The following is an 18,858-nucleotide window of genomic DNA, read 5'->3' as shown; positions in this document are numbered from 1 at the left end:
AACAAAGATCACTCTGGCTGTGGTGGGGAGAAGGACTGGGAAGAGTTCCTGGTGCAGATGTGCAGGCTGTTGCACTGTGCCGCTGTGAGAACATGGTGCTCAGGATCTCCTAAGAAGGTCAGCAGCCAGGGCCTGTTGCCTGGATAGCGGCTGAGGCAGAGGGAGGACCCAAGGGGGCCCCAGCCTGTGCAGGAGCAGCCAGATGGCTAGTGGCTCAATAAATGCATGAATGTTGGCTAGCCAGCTGGCCAGACCCTGGTCACCTTCCCTTGGTGCCTTCAACAATGGTCTGCCCCACAGGGCCCAGGGCAGGGCTTGCCAATGAGGCAGCTCCTTTGAGAATGCCCTGGTCTTTAGAGCACAGTATACAAATTCCTCTAGTTCATTAGATTTGTGCTGTACCTTGCCTGGGTATAAGAGGTCAGTGTAAGGGTTTTATCCATTTTCATCAGTGATTCCAAAGTTGACTTATTAGTGATGATCATGAAAATGTTTGCTGAGATTAAGCCATAGAAACATCTTACAATGCACATGACACACTCACATGTGACCCAGTAGGAATGTGAGAAGTTACTGAGTTGTCTAAAATTTGTTCAGATATACTCCTTAAGGCATCGGTTGCTTTTCATATCTACATCTGGTTGAAATTTGACCTGTCGTTTACAGTCTCATAAATGAAGTCCGTGTTTTGTGAGATGTGCTCCCCCTGGGCCTCAGCTCATGGCGAGCACATCCCATGAGGTTCATGATGAATTGTCTGTCTGTAGTTTAACTACTTACTTAGGTAAACAGAATATTAATTTTGATATGTGATTAGAAAATTTTTTTTTGTAGGCTTTACCGCCAGCACCTGTTCAGAATCACACAAATAAGCATCAGGTATTCAATGCATCTCTTCAAGACCATATTTATCCGAGCTGTTTTGGGAATACTCCAGAGTGGAATAGTTCTAAATTTATAAGTCTTTGGGGATCAGAAGTGATGAATGATAAGAACTGGAATCCTGGCACTTTCTTGCCAGATACAATTTCTGGTAAGGAATTTGTTAAAACTTTCTTGAAGTTTTAAAATAACCTGAGTAGACTGACGTCTTTGCCGTAGTCTCCCGTGGAAGCCCTGGCACAGCTGTAGTCAGCTGCTGCTCCACCATCTCTGTCTCCAGTGGGAGGCCCCTCGGGGCTGTCATCCTACTCCATCCTCTCGCATCTGCCACCAGTCAGTCCCACCGTGTGACTGAGCAGAGCAAGACTCTGGCTCCGTGGCTGCCTGTCAGCCCGGTGAGCCACATGGGCATGGCCTCAGCGCTGCTGAGGGTCTTGTGACCACGGTTGGGTGCCCGGCCTTCAATTCTCGAGCAGTGGTGACAGCCAGACCTCAGCCCCTCCAGTGCACAGGGGCAGGAAGAAAGTGCCACAGTTGACTTAAGTCTGTGACTCACACTCCTTCCTCTGGTTACTGCATTGGCCCCACGTGGCATCTCTCCCCTTTACTAGCTCCTTACTCCCCAGCTGCCTCAGCCACTGAGGCCCAGCTGTTACTTCAGTCGCAGGGTCAGGGGCACCTGAAAAGGGGCTGGTACCTACTCCTCATCTCTGTCTTCCTGTGGCCAGAGCTCCTGGCAGCCCCACACCCAGCCCCTGCATGTGCCAGAACAGCAGGCTAGACTTGACATCCTGATCTGTGCTTAGGAAGGATTTCTAGCTGTGTGACCTTGGGCAAGTTGCTTGGCCTCTCTGAGCCTCAGTTTCTTCATCTTCTTAGGATGGGAGTAATAGTACCAACCTCAGAAAGTAGTTTTAAGACTTTACATAACTTTGGAAAGCACCTAGCACAGGAATTGGCACATAGTAGGTGCTCAATACAGTTTTTTCTTAGATTAAAAGCTAGTTGACTTAGCATCATCCCAGTGGGATCCTGACTTCAGTAGCACCCCCAGTATCAAGTGTTCAGTCATCAGCATGTCTTTTAGGGTTTAGCTAAGTGTGATTGCTATCAGAAGCCTTAATTTTCCTGTTCTTCTTTGAAGGGAGTGAAATATTAGGGCCAACACTCTCAGAAACAAGACCGGAAGCCCTTCCACCTCCATCTAGCAATGAAACACCTGCAGTCTCGGATAGTAAAGAGAAAAAGAATGCTGCAAAAAAGAAATGTTTATACAATTTCCAAGATGCTTTTATGGAAGCAAATAAAGTTGTCATGGCCACCTCATCAGCCACGTCCTCTGTGTCCTGCACAGCTACCACAGTGCAGTCCAGCAACAGCCAGTTCAGAGTGTCATCCAAGAGACCTCCTTCAGTAGGTAAGGCTTGAAGGCTCACTGGCCCTCGGGGTCTGCAGGAAGGCTGGGCTTACTGACTTCTCATCTTTGTAACTGCCTTTTACTTGGCCTAGCCAAGTGTAATTAACTGCCCAAAAATGCTCACACACACAGAGCTGATCCCTAGGACTTTGATTAGAATTGTAGCTGTTGTGCTAGATTCCTCTGGGGCTTCGCTACACTGTCTTGCTTTTGTCTCTGTTTCTGTTCTTCTGTGATAGGAAGAGGTTATTGCTGTCTTTTTTTTTTTTTTTTTTTTTTTTTGGGTGGGGGTGAGATTTTTTTTTCCCTGTTTTTTTTTTTTTTTTTTTTTTTTTGAGATAGGGTCTCACTCTTGTTTGCCCAGGCTGGAATGCAGCAGTGCAATCTCAGCTCACTACAGCCTCTGCCTCTTGGGTTCAAGCGATTCTCCCACCTCAGCCTCCCAAGTAGCTGGAACTACAGCTGCCCACCACCACGCATGGCTAATTTCTGTATTTTTTGGTAGAGACGGGGTTTCACCGTGGCCAGGCCAGGAGGTCATTCCTTTCTGAGCATGTGGCAAGATTTCTCAGAAGCTGCTTTAGGAAAATGCTGAGCAGATGTGAGCTGACAGGGCTGCCTGTCACCCATCCTGGAGTATAGCCCCTGGCTGTCACTTAGGGGGCCTGAAAGCAATAATGTGATCAGAGACCAATGGCAACTCAGTAGCTGGCTCGAAGAGGCCTCACTAGCCAAAGTTGGGACAGATTGAGCATTAAATGGAATGAGGAGGCTGAGTACGGTAGCTCCCAGCACTTTGGGAGGCTGAGAGGGAAGGGTTGCTTAAGCCTGGGAGTTTGAGGCTAGCCTGGGCAACATAGTGAGACCCCGTCTCTACAAAAAAAAAAAAAAAGTTAAACAGGAAGTTTGACTATAGCATACAAATAAAGTCAAGAATCCATAGGGATTGGGATGCTCAAACAGAGCAGTAGGGTAGGAAGCTCCTTCTTCTAAAAGCACACCTCCTCTAAATGTGTAAGAAGGATAGAAGTGGCAAGTCAGCATGCTGTGCCCCCAGGGTAACAGCTGGCACAAGTATGCAGCATTCATGGAGGTTAACAAGGGATATCAGTTTGGGGAATGGAGTACTTCTACTGTTCAAAAGCAGCATCCATAGGGGACTGACAGATTACAGAGGGATGATGGGCACCTGTATTAATCCATTCTCACACTGCTATGAAGAAATACCCAAGACTGGATGATTTATAAAGGAAAGAGTTGTAATTGACTCACAGTTCCACATGGCTGGGGAGGCTTCAGGAAACTTACAATCATGGAGGAAGTCACCTCTTCACAGGGGAGAGAATGAGTACCCAGCGAAGGGGGAAGCCCCTTATAAAACCATCAGCTCTTGTGAGAATTCACTCACTATCACTAGAACAGCATCGGGAAACTGCTCCCACGCTTCATTTATTTCCACTGGGTCCCTTCCACCTCACAGGGGGATTATGGGAACAAAATTCAAGATGAGATTTGGGTGGGGACACAACCAAACTCTATCACTGGGTACTGACATATTACAAAGGAATGGTGGGTGCCAGACTCTGGAGGAACCTAGCAGACAGTGCCACGCACACCATCATGAAACAGACACTGGGTGCATCCCGTTGCCACAAACTCAGAAGGATCCAACATAATATTTGCAGGATTTGTGCCCAGAACGTTTTATCTAAATCTACCAAGACAAGACAAATCCAAATTGGCAGACAGGTGGCCTATTAAAAATGTTAAGTCTTGTGAAAAGAGAAAAGGGTTGGAAGAGGCTGGGTTGGTGGGAAAGCTATAATGGACATGTGAAGGAAATTGGAAAATGGAATATGGGTTATACCTTAGATGAGAGTATCCTGTCAGTGTTAAATGCCATTGAGGTGATCATGGTATTCAGCAAAATGTCAAAAAAAAAAAAGAGGGAGGGAGGGAAAGAAAGAAAAGAGAGGAGAGAGAAGGGAGGAAATTTTTAAGTAAAAAGCTGGGTACAGTGGCTTACACCTATAGTCCCAGCACTTTAGGTGTCCCTGGTGAGAGGATTGCTTGATTCCAGGGGTTCAAGACCAGCCTGGACAACATAGTGAGACCCTGTCTCTTAAAAAAGAAAAGGTGAATTTTTTTTTTTTTTTCCTTGAGACGGAGTCTTGCTCTGTCGCCCAGGCTACTGGAGTGCAGCGGTGCGATCTGTGATCCTCCTGCATCAGCCTCTCCCGTAGCTGGGACTACAGGTACGTGCCACCACGCCCAGCTAATTTTTTGTATTTCTATTAGAGACGCAGTTTCACTGTGTTCGTCAGGCTGGTCTCGATCTCCTGACCTCATGATCCACCAGCCTTGGCCTCCCAAAGTGCTGGGATTACAGGCATGAGCCACCACGCCCGGCCAAGAAATTTTTTTTGAAAAAAAACAAACTGTCGATGTTCTGAGGAGTTCATGCCAAAGTGTTCAGAGGCAAGTGCAACTTGCAGACGTTCAGCCAAAAAGTGTGTGTGCATGTAAGAAATAAAGTTTATAAATATGACAGAATATTAGGTCGTGATGATGAAGCAAGGTGAAGGATGAATGGGTACTCTTTGTGTGTTCTTTCAGATTTTCTACAGGTTTGAACATTTTTGAAACAAAAACTTGGCAGTGACTCTTGCCTCTCTAAATGCAGGTGACGTGTTTCATGGCATCAGCAAGGAGGACCACAGACACTCGGCCCCAGCTGCCCCGAGGAACAGCCCCACGGGCTTGGCCCCCCTCCCAGCGCTCTCGCCTGCCACGCTGTCACCTGCTGCACTCTCACCTGCCTCCACACCTCACCTTGCAAATCTTGCAGCACCATCATTCCCCAAAACAGCAACCACAACTCCCGGGTTTGTGGACACACGCAAGAGTTTCTGTCCTGCACCCCTGCCCCCGGCCACAGACGGCTCCATTAGCGCCCCTCCAAGTGTCTGCAGGTGAGCCAAGTCCTGGTTGGGGATGTGGGAGCACTTTGGAAAATGGGTGTTACGCCGCACTAACACAGCTACAGAAACGCCCCTGGGACCATGCAGTGGAAAAGTGTAGTGAAATGCTGAGGGAATGCAGGGATGTCCCCAGCAGAGGCCGTGGGTAGAGGGGGCTCCCGTCTCAGCCTCTAGTTCTGCAGAGGGAAGAGCAGGGGCCGTGGGCCGCCATGGATAGGTGGGCCAACTATGCCTAAACACTGACAGCATCGGGGGTGTGCATTGTTTTTTACTTGTTGTATAAGTTGTATTTGTTATACCTAGGGTGGAATCAGAAGAAAATGAATGAAATGTGTGTAGTAAAAACACAATACAACAAACACTCAACAGGTGGTTTTTTTTTTTTTTTTTTTCTCTGAGACAGAGTCTGACTCTGTCGCCCAGGCTGAAGTGCAGTGGCACAATCTCAGCTCACTGCAACCTCCACCTCCTGGGTTCAAGCGATTCTCCTGCCTCAGCCTCCCAAGTAGTGAGACTACAGGCATACGCCACCATGCCTGGCTAATTTTTGTATTTTTAGTAGAGATGGGGTTTCACCATGTTGGCCAGGCTGATCTCGAACTCTTGACCTCAGGATCCACCTTCCTCGCCCTCCCAGAGTGCTGGGAGTACAGATGTGAGCCACTGCACCTGGCCAGACTTTCCTTTTAAGACAAATTCTGTTACCTTTGAACTCACCTGTTTGAAGCTCTACCCCTTCTTGAAGCCCCTTAGTATGGAAGCTGTGGTAGCATGGATAGTCTCAGAAGGAGTCATTGGAGAGACTACATGTTCCTGTTCAGTGGCGCTCTGTGAGCACTTTGAGGGACTGCCTGCATGCATGCGCACATGCCATGCCTCCCACGTGAGCCCTTTGCTGCCTGTGTATGACTCCCTAGGAACCCTGGGGCTATGCACCCTCTGCGCTGCCTCTTGTCTGTGAAATGGGCAGGACAGTGGGTGGTCATGCGCAACAATGTGAGTCGTTGCCTCCCGGGGCTGGCCACTTGCTGATGAGCTTGTATGCGGTTTTGCAGTGACCCTGACTGCGAAGGGCACCGCTGCGAGAATGGTGTCTACGACCCACAGCAGGATGATGGGGATGAGAGTGCAGATGAGGACAGCTGCTCTGAGCACAGCTCCAGCACCTCGACCTCCACCAACCAGAAGGAGGGCAAGTACTGCGACTGCTGCTACTGCGAATTCTTTGGGCACGGCGGGGTGAGTGCATGAGGTCAGCGCATCATGATGTGGGAAGTGAGCAACACACAGGCTCCTTTGCAAAAATTCTGTACTAGGTTGAATTCGGGGTATATTCCACTTCTAGGGTATATCCATCGTAAAGAAACAAAGAAAAATATTTGCTCAAAGATTTAGCCATAATGATTTTTTGCTTCGTTTTTACTTTGTGTTTGTGGTTTTTAAGGTAACTGGTAAATCAGGGGTGCAGTATTCCTACTGAATACCCATTGGTAGGAGGTTGTTAACCATGGTGTATCCATACGGTGGAACATTGTAGCCAGCGACAGCAGCGTTGTGTGTGTGCAGTTGGATTTCTCTTGTTTGAATACAGAGGGCGTTGGTACACACACATACTTGTCCATCTTTCCAGAGCTGTGATTTAATTTATACAACCAATTATCACCCGCAGTTTAAGAGGGATGGGTGGTAGGAATAGCAGGGGCTTATAGTTGTTCTTTTTCTGCTTTAGCTGTTTGCATTTCCCAAAATGTGCACATGTTTTTATAGTAAGAAAATTGGCAGTAGGATTCAGGGCTTTTTTTTTTTTTTGGCACCAAAAAAGAAACCCACAAATGGATGGAAAGATACTACAGACACATTTATTGACATGAAAAGATATTCACACCATGTTAAATAACAAGTAGAGGCCAAGCATAGTGGCTCATGCCTGTAATCCCAGCACTTTGGGAGGCTAAGGGAGGAAGATCTCTTGAGCCCAGGAATTGAAGACCAGCTTGGGTGACACATGAGACCCTGTCTCTGCAAAAAATAAAGAAGATTAGCTGGGTGTGACAGCACACCCCTGCTTGAGCCCAGGAGGTCAAGGCTGCAGTGAGCTATGATGGCACCACTGCAGTCCAACCTGGGTGACAGAGCAAGACCCTGTCTCAAAAATAAGTAAATAGGCCAGGCGCGGTGGCTCACGCCTGTAATCCCAGCCCTTTGGGAGGCCGAGGCGGGCGGATCACGAGGTCAGGAGATCCAGACCATCCTGACTAACACAGTGAAACCCCGTCTCTACTAAAAATACAAAAAATTAGCTGGGCGTGGTGGCGGGCGCCTGTAGTCCCAGCTACTCGGGAGGCTGAGGCAGGAGAATGGCGGGAACCTGGGAGGCGGAGCTTGCAGTGAGCCGAGATTGCGCCACTGCACTCCAGCCTGGGTGACAGAGTGAGTGAGACTCCATCTCAAAAAGAAAAAAAAAAGTAAATAAATAAATAAAATATATTAATCAGGATTTGTAATTGTTTCCTTTTTAGTTTAAAAAATCCACTTATGTGCATAGCTATACATGCTTTACCAGGTTTTTCATGAATATGTAAAATTTGAGGGTGGGTATCAAAATGCCAGTTTTGGGTGACTTGCTGATAGGTTTTTCTTTTTTTCTTCTGGTTGTTGTATTTCCTTATTTTTCACAACAAATATATACTACTTGAGTAATAAAACAGTTTATTTTTGGAGGTGTGGTCTGAAATTTATTATATTCAAAATTTTTAAAACTTAAGCATAACTTTGTTGTTTTTCTCAGCCTCCAGCTGCACCAACAAGTAGAAATTATGCAGAAATGAGGGAAAAGCTTCGCTTACGGCTGACCAAGAGGAAAGAAGAGCAACCTAAAAAAATGGACCAGATCTCAGAAAGGGAAAGCGTTGTTGACCATCGGAGGGTGGAGGATTTGTTGCAGTTTATAAATAGCTCCGAAACCAAACCAGTGAGCAGCACGCGTGCAGCGAAGCGAGCAAGGCATAAGCAAAGGAAGGCAAGTGACAGTTCTCAGCACCTGGAGGCGCCAGGTCTGAGGGCATTTGAGGGTGCCATGCTACGCCAGTCTCCAGGCAGGGTTGAGCCACAGGTCGGGGCTCTGATGTGTGTTTACTTGCCCACAACTTTGCTCTGAGAGCCAGCCTGTCTCTGGTGGCCTGAACTGGAGACCGGTAAAAAAACTTAACTTTGTTTGTATTTTTGGGAAATTACTTCCCCTTTTGTAGAATGGGTTTGTTCCTGTGCTGGCCATCATGAGGGCAGCAGCAGACACTCCAGCTTTATCTGTTGGAGAACCTTTTCCAAGAAAGGAGCCGTCAACTGTAGAGATGACAGAAGAAAGGCCCAGGTGGGCTTTTGGGGCCTGTGGGTGAAAAAGTGTCTTTGATATGAGACTGGGGCGGGGCACTTGGCACAGGGAAGTCTTCTGGACTCAGGTGTGAGCATGTCCCCCGTGCTCCTCTTGTCCCACTGCTGTTCCAGATGAAGACCAGCACATAGCATTGATTAGAGGGGAGGAAAATAAGTCTTCATGGGAAGGCACGAGCAGTTCCCTCCTTACCAGAGGGCATGGTGTGTCACAAAAAGCAAATGTCAAATACAAAAAACATTTGCCAGGCATGGTGGTGTACGCCTGTAGTCCCAGCTACTCAGGAGGCTCAGGGGGGAGGATCACTTGAACCTCAGAGGTGGAGGTTGCAGTGAGCCAAGATTATGCCACTGCCCTCCAGCCTGGGTGACAGAGTGAGACTGTTTAAAAATAAATAAATAAATAAATAAATAAGATAATTTTTTTCTCTTGGAGGATTTTCTAAATGCCCCTATGCTGGAGCAGTTCCAAAGAGCCTTCTGGTTTCAGCTCCCTAAAAGTGTCAGGCTCCAAGAGCCAGACCTCAGTGAGCAGATGTGGGCTGCATGCAGAGGGAACTTGTAGGTTCCAGGTGTTCTGACAGTAGGACAGTTGTCTTGGGAAGAGGCCAGGTTTCTGTCTGCGGCATGGTCAGGCAAAGAGGTGAGGAAGAGGACGATCCCACAGTGGACCAGAGGGTGGGCCCGATGTCCTGTGTTGTTACTTGTATCTTAGCTGTTGGGATTGTTCCACCCTCAAGAGCTCTGCTCATACCTCGCAGTCCTAAAGTATATTTAGGCTGACTACTGGGCCTGATTGGGAGGCTTTGGGGGAGAAGCCTTGTTCTGTGCCCCAGAAGACTAGAGACTGCTGGAGTGCGGAGAACATAGTGTATCCTCCATTCAGGAGTGTCCAGCATCAGGGGTCCCCACGGTGGTCCAAGGCCCTGAGACCTCCCATTGGGATTCACTGGAGGCCTCTGGGACCTCTTCCTGAGTTTTCAGGGTACTCTCCACCCCAGGCTCTTGCCCTCTGACCTTGCAGGTGGTCTGGATCCAGACTTGAGGCCCAGCTGAACCTTATAGGCTGATGTCATAGGCCCTGCCTAGCACCCAGTCCCACCTCGAGGGACCACCTCCTGGTGCTTTCTACACTGCACCCATTTTACAGAGCAGCTCACAGATGTGTGTTGAGGCTCACTGGCTGGCTGGTTGTTGAAGGGACAGCAATAGTTGACCTGTGGACTCTGTCCCGTAGCAGGTCGAAACCAGGGGCCTGTGCTGGGGCAGCCGTTCTGCTGGAAACCAGGGCACCTGCCCTCACATGCTTGTTATTTGTCCATATATTGACAAGGCGCACGTGCTGGATTTAGATCAGCTCCGAGAGGACGCCAGCTGGCCAGTGTGCGCCAGCGAGTGTCCTGATGGAGTTGGTGTCTCCTCTGCTGCAGTGCAGCCCCACAGCTCACTCCAGACACTGGACTGCAGGACCCATCCACAAGGTGGCTGCTGGGTGCTGCTCCTGACATACACATGGAGAAGGATGTTAAATAATTTTTACTTGAATTGTCAAATGAAATTTTTAATAACATACCATTGTTAAATTTTTATCATAATTTTTAAGTTTTTCAAAAGACAAGTCAAATTTGCCTGTTTAAAATATTGTGAAAAATGATTTAATTTACACTTGAGGAGTACTTTTCTATTTCTCTAGGAGAAATGCTTTTAGCAGAGTTTCTCGTAAGCCCCAGCATTTCTGAAGGTTGGTGGTGGGTGGAGCCATGCTCCTAACACTGATGACTCATCTGCTTTCTGAACACAAAGAACAGTTTCCATTTGTGCCCCTGCAGTATGTATGCATCACTACTCAAATGCTGTCTTTACTTGGGATGAAAATTAACTTTCCATCAAGTTGGACAGTGAGTCATTTGCTCTGTCCCACTAGTGAAAATATATGGCACTTTTGTTTATCTGCTAGGGTGGGAAGAAGGAATTTCTAGTTCTTCACTACACATTTATTTTTGTGGTGCCATCACAGCTCATTGCAGCCTCAACCTCCTGGCTTCAAGCGATTCTCACCTCAGCTTCCCAAATAGCTGGGACCACAGTTGTGCACCACCACATCAGCTAATTTTGATACTTTTTATAGAGATGAGGTTTTGCCATGTTGCCCAGGCTGCTCTTGAACTCCTAGGATCACAGGTGTGAGCCACTGCACCAGCCTGGTGCACATTTCTTACATTCCCTGTTCAGGTGAATGCATTAGCCTTCGCCTGGAAAGGTGGGTTTGCCCAGAGTTCTGGCGGCACGTGTACAGCCTCAGTACTGCCTGGGCAGTCTGTGGTGTTGGTTACATCATCCACTCGGCCAGGCGGCATGATGCCCTGCCACACCTGTGAGGGGATAGTTGACTCCCTGGATGTGTGCTTTGCAGCTGCTTTGTCTTTGGTTACTGTGTTTAGCACCAGGTCAAAGGCTATCGAGAATTTTTTGTTAACTACCACCCCCTCTCCCCCCGACAAGTAAGTGAGCATATACTTCAGTAAATAGATGAGGTTTAACAATCCGGTGGAGTAAGAGAATTGGAGGTGGGCGTGTGTTAAGTTTTGATTTATTACAGCCTCTTCAGCGTTTACATTCCATATGTGATTCGTTTTTTAAATTATCTTAGTTCTTCTATATGACTTAATTTTTAGCACTCACTGTAGTCTTAAATTGCCTTCTTCTTGTATTGGCAGCTGGAGGAGAAAGCTCGCCTAGAAGCAGAGGCCAGGGCCCGGGAGCACCTGCACCTCCAGGAGGAGCAGAGGCGGCGGGAGGAGGAGGAGGAGGAGGAAGAAGAGGAGGATCGTTTCAAGGAGGAATTTCAGCGGCTTCAGGAGCTTCAGAAGCTAAGAGCTGTAAAAAAGAAGAAGAAGGAGAGGCCAAGTAAAGACTGCCCCAAGTTGGACATGCTCACTAGAAATTTCCAGGCAGCAACAGAGTCTGTCCCTAACTCTGAAAACATCCACAATGGCTCACTAGAGCAAACTGAAGAACCAGAAACCTCTTCTCACTCCCCGTCCAGGCATATGAACCACTCAGAGCCCAGGCCAGGGCTAGGGGCTGATGGGGATGCTGCAGACCCCGTCGACACCAGAGACTCCAGATTTCTCCTCCCCAAGGAGGTGAATGGGAAGCAGCATGAGCCACTCTCTTTTTTCTTGGACATCATGCAGCACCATAAAGAGGGAAACGGCAAGCAGAAGCTGAGGCAGACCAGCAAGGCCAGCAGTGAGCCAGCAAGGAGGCCCACAGAGCTCCCCAAGGCCACAGAGGGGCAGCCCAAGCCCCGGGCCCAGACTGAGTCAAAGGCTAAGGTGGTCGACCTCACGTCCGTCACAGAGCAGAAAAGAGAGGAGAGAAAAGTCAACAGTAATAACAATAACAAAAAGCAGCTGAACCACATCAAGGATGAAAAGTCAAACCCAACCCCTATGGAGCCCACCTCTCCCAGCGAGCATCAGCAGAACAACAAACTGGTGCTGGCAGAGTCCCCTCAGCCAAAGGGCAAGAACAAGAAAAATAAGAAGAAGAAAGGAGACAGAGTCAACAATTCAATTGGTAAATACAGAATAGCGGGAAGGTATTTCTGAGCGATGCCTGGTTTTCCATGTGTGATGTGCTAGTATGGGAAAACACTGGGTTTGGCACGCTCTCACCATGTGGCCTCCCTCCTGTAGAAAAGAGCGTAGAGGGGCCAGGCTTGGTGGCTCACACCTGTAATCCCAGCACTTTGTGAGGCCAAGGTGGGCAGATCACCAGAGGTCAAGAGTTCGAGACCAGCCTCGCCAACATGGTGAAACCCTGTCTCTACTAAAAATAACAAAAAAAATTAGCTGGGCTTGGTGGCACGCCTGTAGTCCCAGCTATTCAGGGAGGCTGAGGCAGGAGAATCGCTTGAACCCAGGAGGTGGAGATTGCAGTGAGCCAAGATCGTGCCATTGCACTCCAGCCTGGGTGACAGAGAGACTCCATCTCAAAAAAAAAAAAAAAAAAAAGGATTTCTACCCCCTCCAGTTCCCCAACTTTAGTTCCCCAACATCAGTATTTCTCATGCTTGCTTCGTCATTCTCTCTCCCTCTCTCTCTTATTTTTCTGGACAGAAGGAGAGTCACTTCATACATGATACCCCTTTAACCTAAAATACTTCCGTGTGTATTTCCTCAAGATAAAGGACACTTATAAAACCACAGTACAGTGATCAAAATGAAGAAGTTGACACTGATCCAATGTTATTCTCTAATTGTCGACCTTACTCATGTTTCTCCAGTTGTCCCTTTAACATCCTTCATAGCAAAAAAAAAAAAAAAAGAAAAAAAGCTCTTGTTGTTTCTCCTGACATGGGATCCAATCCAGGAACCCGTGTCATATCTCTTTAATTTCCTTTCCTTTGGATTGGTTTCTCTGTTTTTCATGACCTTGACTTTTTTGAAGAGTGCAGCCCATTTATTTTTTAGAGTATCCCTTGGTCAGGGTGCATGCCCCATGTCTTCCCAGTCAGATTCAGATTCCATGTTTTTGGCAGCAACACCATTGATGTGACCAGTCCCTGTTGGTATATCCCACCAGGAAGTGGATGATGGTGTCTGTCCCATCACTGGGGATGGGAACTCTGATCCTGGGTTGAGCTGGTCTGCCCATTTTCACTACGGTCAAGTTAGTAATTCTCCTTTGCTAATTAATAAGTGTCTTATGGGGAAATGAGTATCCTGTTTTTATCGAACATTCACCGACTAGTTGTAGCATCCACTAATGATTCTTGCCTGAAATGTTTATTACTGTGTTGTTTGTCATATGGTGATTTTTTTTTTTTGAGACGGAGTTTCGCTCTTGTTGCCCAGGCTGGAGTGCAATGGCACGATCTCAGCTCACCACAACCTCCGCCTCCCGGGTTCAAGTGATTCTCCTGCCTCAGCCTCTCAAGTAGCTGGGATTACAGGCATGCACCACCACACCTGGCTAATTTTGTGTAGTAGAGATGGGATTTCACCGAGTTGGTCAGGCTGGTCTCAAACTCCCAACCTCAGGTGATCCGCCTGCCTCAGCCTCCCAAGGTGCTGGGATTACAGGCGTGAGCCACCGCCCCTGGCCCAAATGGTGAATTTTCTAGTAGTATTCTTTCTATATTTGTTACTTGCCATTCAACTGTAGGAAGAGCTTTCCAACCCCACATGTTTTTTTCATTCATTTAGTTATATCAGGATGGATCCACGAATTTTTACTTGATGCTACAGATTAGAATCTTTTATGAATGCTCTTTATGTTGCTGTTTTGATTATCTGAGATTCGGTCAGTGGGAGCCCCCTCAGAATGGCTTTTTCCTTAGACCATTTGATGCGGCCCTACCAGCCTTTAAGCATTTTATGCTTTCTGTCATGGTTCGATGCCCTGGGCTCATCTCGTGTCTTCTCTCTCCCAGCCCTGAACCAGCCATTTCTCCAAGGAGCCCTCCTCTTTCTTGAACAGTGGTGTTCAGAAACCCAGACCTGGACACTGCCATATGGCATTGCTTCTTGGCCCTCTCAGCAGAGCAGGAGGAGTAGGGGTGTGAGCATGTGCACACGAGCGCCTGCCACCTACACACACTAATTGCTAGTTACAAGCCGTGAGTTCCCACAGATATCCCAGCCCCACTCCTGTGCTACAGTGAGCGTTCTCCCTTCCCCGTCCACCTTTGTAACTCCTTAGACAGTGAGAGCCTGGACCTCATCATCCATGGTGCCTTTACTGACTTTCTGAGTCCTACAACACAGGTAAAGGGTTCAGAAGTGCCTGCCCTTACCCCGATGGAAAACTCTGGACATGCTTTTGGTATTTGTTCAGTTCTTTTTGTCTTTAGCCTCAGGGTGTGGTGATAACACTGAATTTACAAATGACTTAAATTAGTTCTTTTCACCTTTAGTACAATTATGTTACTCATTTAAAACACATCTGATTGCGTTTTTCCATTTGTGTTCCATTTCGTTTTCTCCCCTACCCAATTCCTCTTTTTTTTTAATCTGTTCCCACCCACTCCCTGTAGGTAACTAATCAGTTTCTTATTTGCTTTTCTTTTTTACATAAAAGGTACTCTATTATAGATATAATAGTGACTTTTGGGTTTTTTCTACTTAATATATTCTGGGAATCACAGCACATCAGTTCATAGAGATAGTCCTCATTCTTTCTACAGCTACACGGTACTCCATTTAAAGTATACTATGATTTCTTCAGTCACTCTTCTTTGTGCGAGCATTTAGGTTATTTCTAATGCTTTGGTTTTTTGTTTTTGTTTCTGTTTTAAGGTGGAGTCTCACTCTGTCATCTAGGCTGGAGTACAGTGGTGCAGTCTCGGCTCACTGCATCATCCACCCCCCAGGTTGAAGCAGTTCTCCCACCGCAGCCTCCCAAGTAGCTGAAATTACAGGCATGTGCCACCATACCCGGCTAATTTTTGTATTTTTAATAGAGATGAGGTTTCACCATGTTGGCCAGACTGGCCTTGAACTCCTGACCTCAAGTGATCTGCCCACCTTGGCCTCCCAAAGTGCTGGGATTACAGGTGTGAGCCACCGTGCCTGGCCTCAATGCTTTGTTTTAATCATTACACCCAGTGCTACAGTGAGTACTTGTGTGCATATGTATTTCCATATTGTTTGGAGGTGTTTCCTTGGAGCACTTTCCCAGAAGGGAGAGGGCTAGGTCAAAAGGTAAGTGTGTTCCCGGTGTGGTGGCTCACGCCTGTAATCCCAACACTTTGGGAAGCCGAGGCAGGAGGATTACCTGAGGCCAGGAACTTAAGACCAGCCTGGGCAATGTAGCAAGACCCCATCTCTACTTAAAAAAAAAAAAAAAGACACATAGCTGGGCGTAGTGCTGCACGCCTGTATTCCCAGCTACTTGGGAGGCTGAGGCAGGAGAATCGCTCGAGCCCAGGAGTTTGAGGCTGCAGTGAGTCATGATTGCACCACTGCACTCCAGCCTGGGTGACAGAGTGAGACCCTGTCTCTTAAAATTTAAAGCAGCCGGGCACAGTGGCTCACGCCTGTTATGCCAACATGTTGGGAGGCCGAGGCAGGCGGATCACGAGGTCAGGAGATCGAGACTATGCTGGCCAACATGAAACCTCGTCTCTACTAAAAATACAAAAATTAGTTGGGCGTGGTGGCGCGCGCCTATAATCCCAGCTACTCGGGAGGTTGAGGCAGGATAATCGCTTGAACCGGAGAGGTGGAGGTTAACAGTGAGCCGAGATCACACCACTGCACTCAACAGAGTGAGACTCCATCTCAAAAAAAAAAAAAAAAAAAAATTAAGGCTGGGCAAGGTGGCTCACATCCATAATCCCGGCATTTTGAGAGGCCAAGGCAGGCAGATCACTTGAGGTCAGAAGTTCGAGGCCAGCCTGGCCAACATGTGGAACCCCCCGTCTCTACTAAAAATACAAAAATTAGTTGGGTGTGGTGGCACTCACCTATAGTCTCAGCTACTGGAGACACCGATGCAGGAGGATCATCTGAGCCTGGGAGGCGAAAGTTGCAGTGAGTCAAGATCACGCCCCTGCATTCCAGTGTGGGTAACAGAGCAAGACCCTATCTCAAAAAAAATAAAAATAAAAATGTTTAAAAAGGTAAGTGCTTTCATAGTTTTTTTGCTAGCTACGTCCAAGTTCTCCAAACCCTCCAGTCAGCCCACCCACCAGCAGCATCTGAGTGCCTGTTTGGCCACAGCCTTGCTTACAGAGTATGTTGTCAGGCTTTTTAACTTTTGCCAATCCATTAGCTACAGTAAGCCCTCAGTGTAGTTTTCATTTGCATTTTTCTCTGATTACAATGAGATCAATATATTATTAAGGGCTATTTTTTTTTTTTTTTTGAGACGGAGTCTCGCTCTTTCACCCAGGCTGGAGTGCAGTGGCGCGATCTCGGCTCACTGCAAGCTCTCCACCTCCCGGGTTCACGCCATTCTCCTGCCTCAGCCTCTCCGAGTAGCTGGGCTACAGGTGCCCGCCACCACGCCCGGCTAATTTTTTTTTTTGTATTTTTAGTAGAGATGGGGTTTCACCGTGGTCTCAATCTCCTGACCTCGTGATCCGCCCGCCTCGGCCTCCCAAAGTGCTGGGATTACAAGCGTGAGCCACCGCGCCTGGCCATTAAGGGCTATTTCTTTTTGTGTGTATGAATTTTCTGTTCATACCTATTTCTCATTTCTTACTAGGTTTTTGGTCTTTTCCCTTTTGTATTTAAAAAAAATTTTTTTTTTTTTTTTTTTTTTTGAGACGGAATCTTGCTCTGTCGCCCAGGCTGGAGTGCAGTGGTGCGATCTCGGCTCACTGCAAGCTCCACCTCCCGGGGTCACGCTATTCTCCTGCTTCAACCTCCTGAGTAGCTGGGATTACAGGCGCCCGCCACCATGCCCGGCTAATTTTTTGTATCTTTAGTAGAGATGGGGTTTCACCGTGTTAGCCAGGTTGATCTCGATCTCCTGACCTCGCAATCCGCCCATCTTGGCCTCCCAAAGTGCTGGGATTACAGGCATGAGCCACCGCACCCGGCCAAGAATTTTTTATATGGTAGGGACATTAGCCTTTTACCCATGCAGTATGCTGCAGACATTCTCTCCCAGTTCATAAGTTGTCTTTTGACTCTGTGTGTGCTCTTCAGTCAGGTGGAAATGTTCTTCCTTTTATTCGGTCAGCTTTTTGATTTTTTATTGCCTCTGGCTTTTGAATAATTGTTAGAAAGTTTACACTAGCATTGTGATTAAAGAGGAACACACCCATGCTGCCTTCCAGTATTTGTGTAGTTTCATTTTTTTTCATTTATATCCCTAATATGTTTGGAAATTTTTCTTCTGTGTGGTGTGAAATATGGATCCAGTTTCTCTTTTTCCAAATGGTGAACGAGTTGTCCCAGCACATTATTATTATTCTTTTTTTTGCGGGGTGGGGTATAGGGTCTCGCTCTGTCACCCAGGCTAGAGTGTGGTGGTGCATTCATAGCTCACTGCAGCCTCAAACTCCTGGGCTCAGGTGATTCTCCCGCCTCAGCCTCCTGAGTAGCTGGGACTACAGGCACATGTCACCATACTGGCTAATTTTTTTTTTTCTTTTAGTATTAACAGGGTCTTGCTACATTGCCTTAGCTGGCTCTAACTCCTGGGCTAAAGCAATCTTCCTGCTTCAGCCTCCCACAGTGCTGGGATTACAGACGTGAGCTACCATGCCCGGCCTTAGCACCAGTTATTAGAAAGTTCATCCTGGACCAGGTGTGAGGGTGATGGCTCATGCCTGTGAACCCAGCACTTTGGGAGGCCAAAGCAGGAGGATCACTTGAGCCCAGGAGTTTGAGACTAGCCTGGGCAACATAGTGAGACCCCATCTCTACATATTTTTTTTAAAAATAGCAGGGCATGGTGGTGCACACCAGTACTCTCAGCCACTTGGAAGGCTGAGGCAGGAGGATCACTTGAGCCCAGGACTTTGAGATTACAATACAATGAGCTATAATTGTGCCATTGCACTCCAGACTGGTCTATAATGAGACCTTGTTTCTACAAAAACTAAAATAAATAAAATCATCTTGGCCCAGTGATTCAAGATGCCACCTTTGTCCTACAATAAATTTCTTTCCCCCTTTTTTTTTTTTTTTTTTTTTTTGAGACAGAGTTTCACTCTTGTTGCCTAGGCTGGAGTACAATGGCATGATCTCAGCTCACTGCAACCTCCGCCTCCTGGGTTCAAGCGATTCTTCTGCCTCTGCCTCCCAAGTAGCTGGGATTACAGCCATGCACCACCACACCCAGCTAATTTTATATTTTTAGTAGAGACAGGGTTTCTCCTTGTTGGTCAGGCTGGTCTCGAACTCCCAATCTCAGGTGGTCTGCCCACCTTGGCCTACCAAAGTCCTGGGATTACAGGCGTGAGCCACCGTTCCCGTCCTGTCCTACAGTAAATTTCAATATGCACTTGGGTCTGTTTCTGGAATTTCTCTTCCTTTCCTCTCTGTTTACTTGTGTCATTATTGCGTTTAGTTAGTTATTTTTAGAGGCTCTACATGTTGTAGTATCTTGTAGGGCTGTTCTCTCCTCATACCTTTTCCAGCTCAGTATTTCCCAGGCTATTTCATGTTTGTATTTCCATATGAACTTTAGCATCAATGTGCCTGGCTCCATTTAAAAAAAGCTTGT

At 47.3% G+C, this 18,858-nt stretch overlaps 1 protein-coding gene across 3 annotated transcripts in view; it reads left to right on the top strand.

Moving 5' to 3' along the window:
- Positions 1-18,858, top strand: part of FAM193A (family with sequence similarity 193 member A) — a 127,760-nt gene that overhangs the window by 91,273 nt on the left and 17,629 nt on the right. For all 3 annotated transcript variants that reach the window (XM_032136157.2, XM_058430042.1, XM_058430041.1), the window contains 6 exons: positions 835-1,033; positions 2,027-2,299; positions 4,983-5,271; positions 6,336-6,519; positions 8,069-8,299; positions 11,388-12,252. In XM_032136157.2, coding sequence (XP_031992048.1) covers positions 835-1,033; positions 2,027-2,299; positions 4,983-5,271; positions 6,336-6,519; positions 8,069-8,299; positions 11,388-12,252 — 2,041 coding nt within the window. The remainder of the gene's footprint in view (positions 1-834; positions 1,034-2,026; positions 2,300-4,982; positions 5,272-6,335; positions 6,520-8,068; positions 8,300-11,387; positions 12,253-18,858) is intronic.

The sequence above is a fragment of the Hylobates moloch genome, unplaced genomic scaffold (genome assembly GCF_009828535.3).
Source record: "Hylobates moloch isolate HMO894 unplaced genomic scaffold, HMol_V3 SCAFFOLD_17, whole genome shotgun sequence".
Classification (NCBI taxonomy): domain Eukaryota; kingdom Metazoa; phylum Chordata; class Mammalia; order Primates; family Hylobatidae; genus Hylobates; species Hylobates moloch.
Note: the sequence above shows the minus strand (reverse complement) of the source record. Positions and strands in the feature narration are given on the sequence as shown.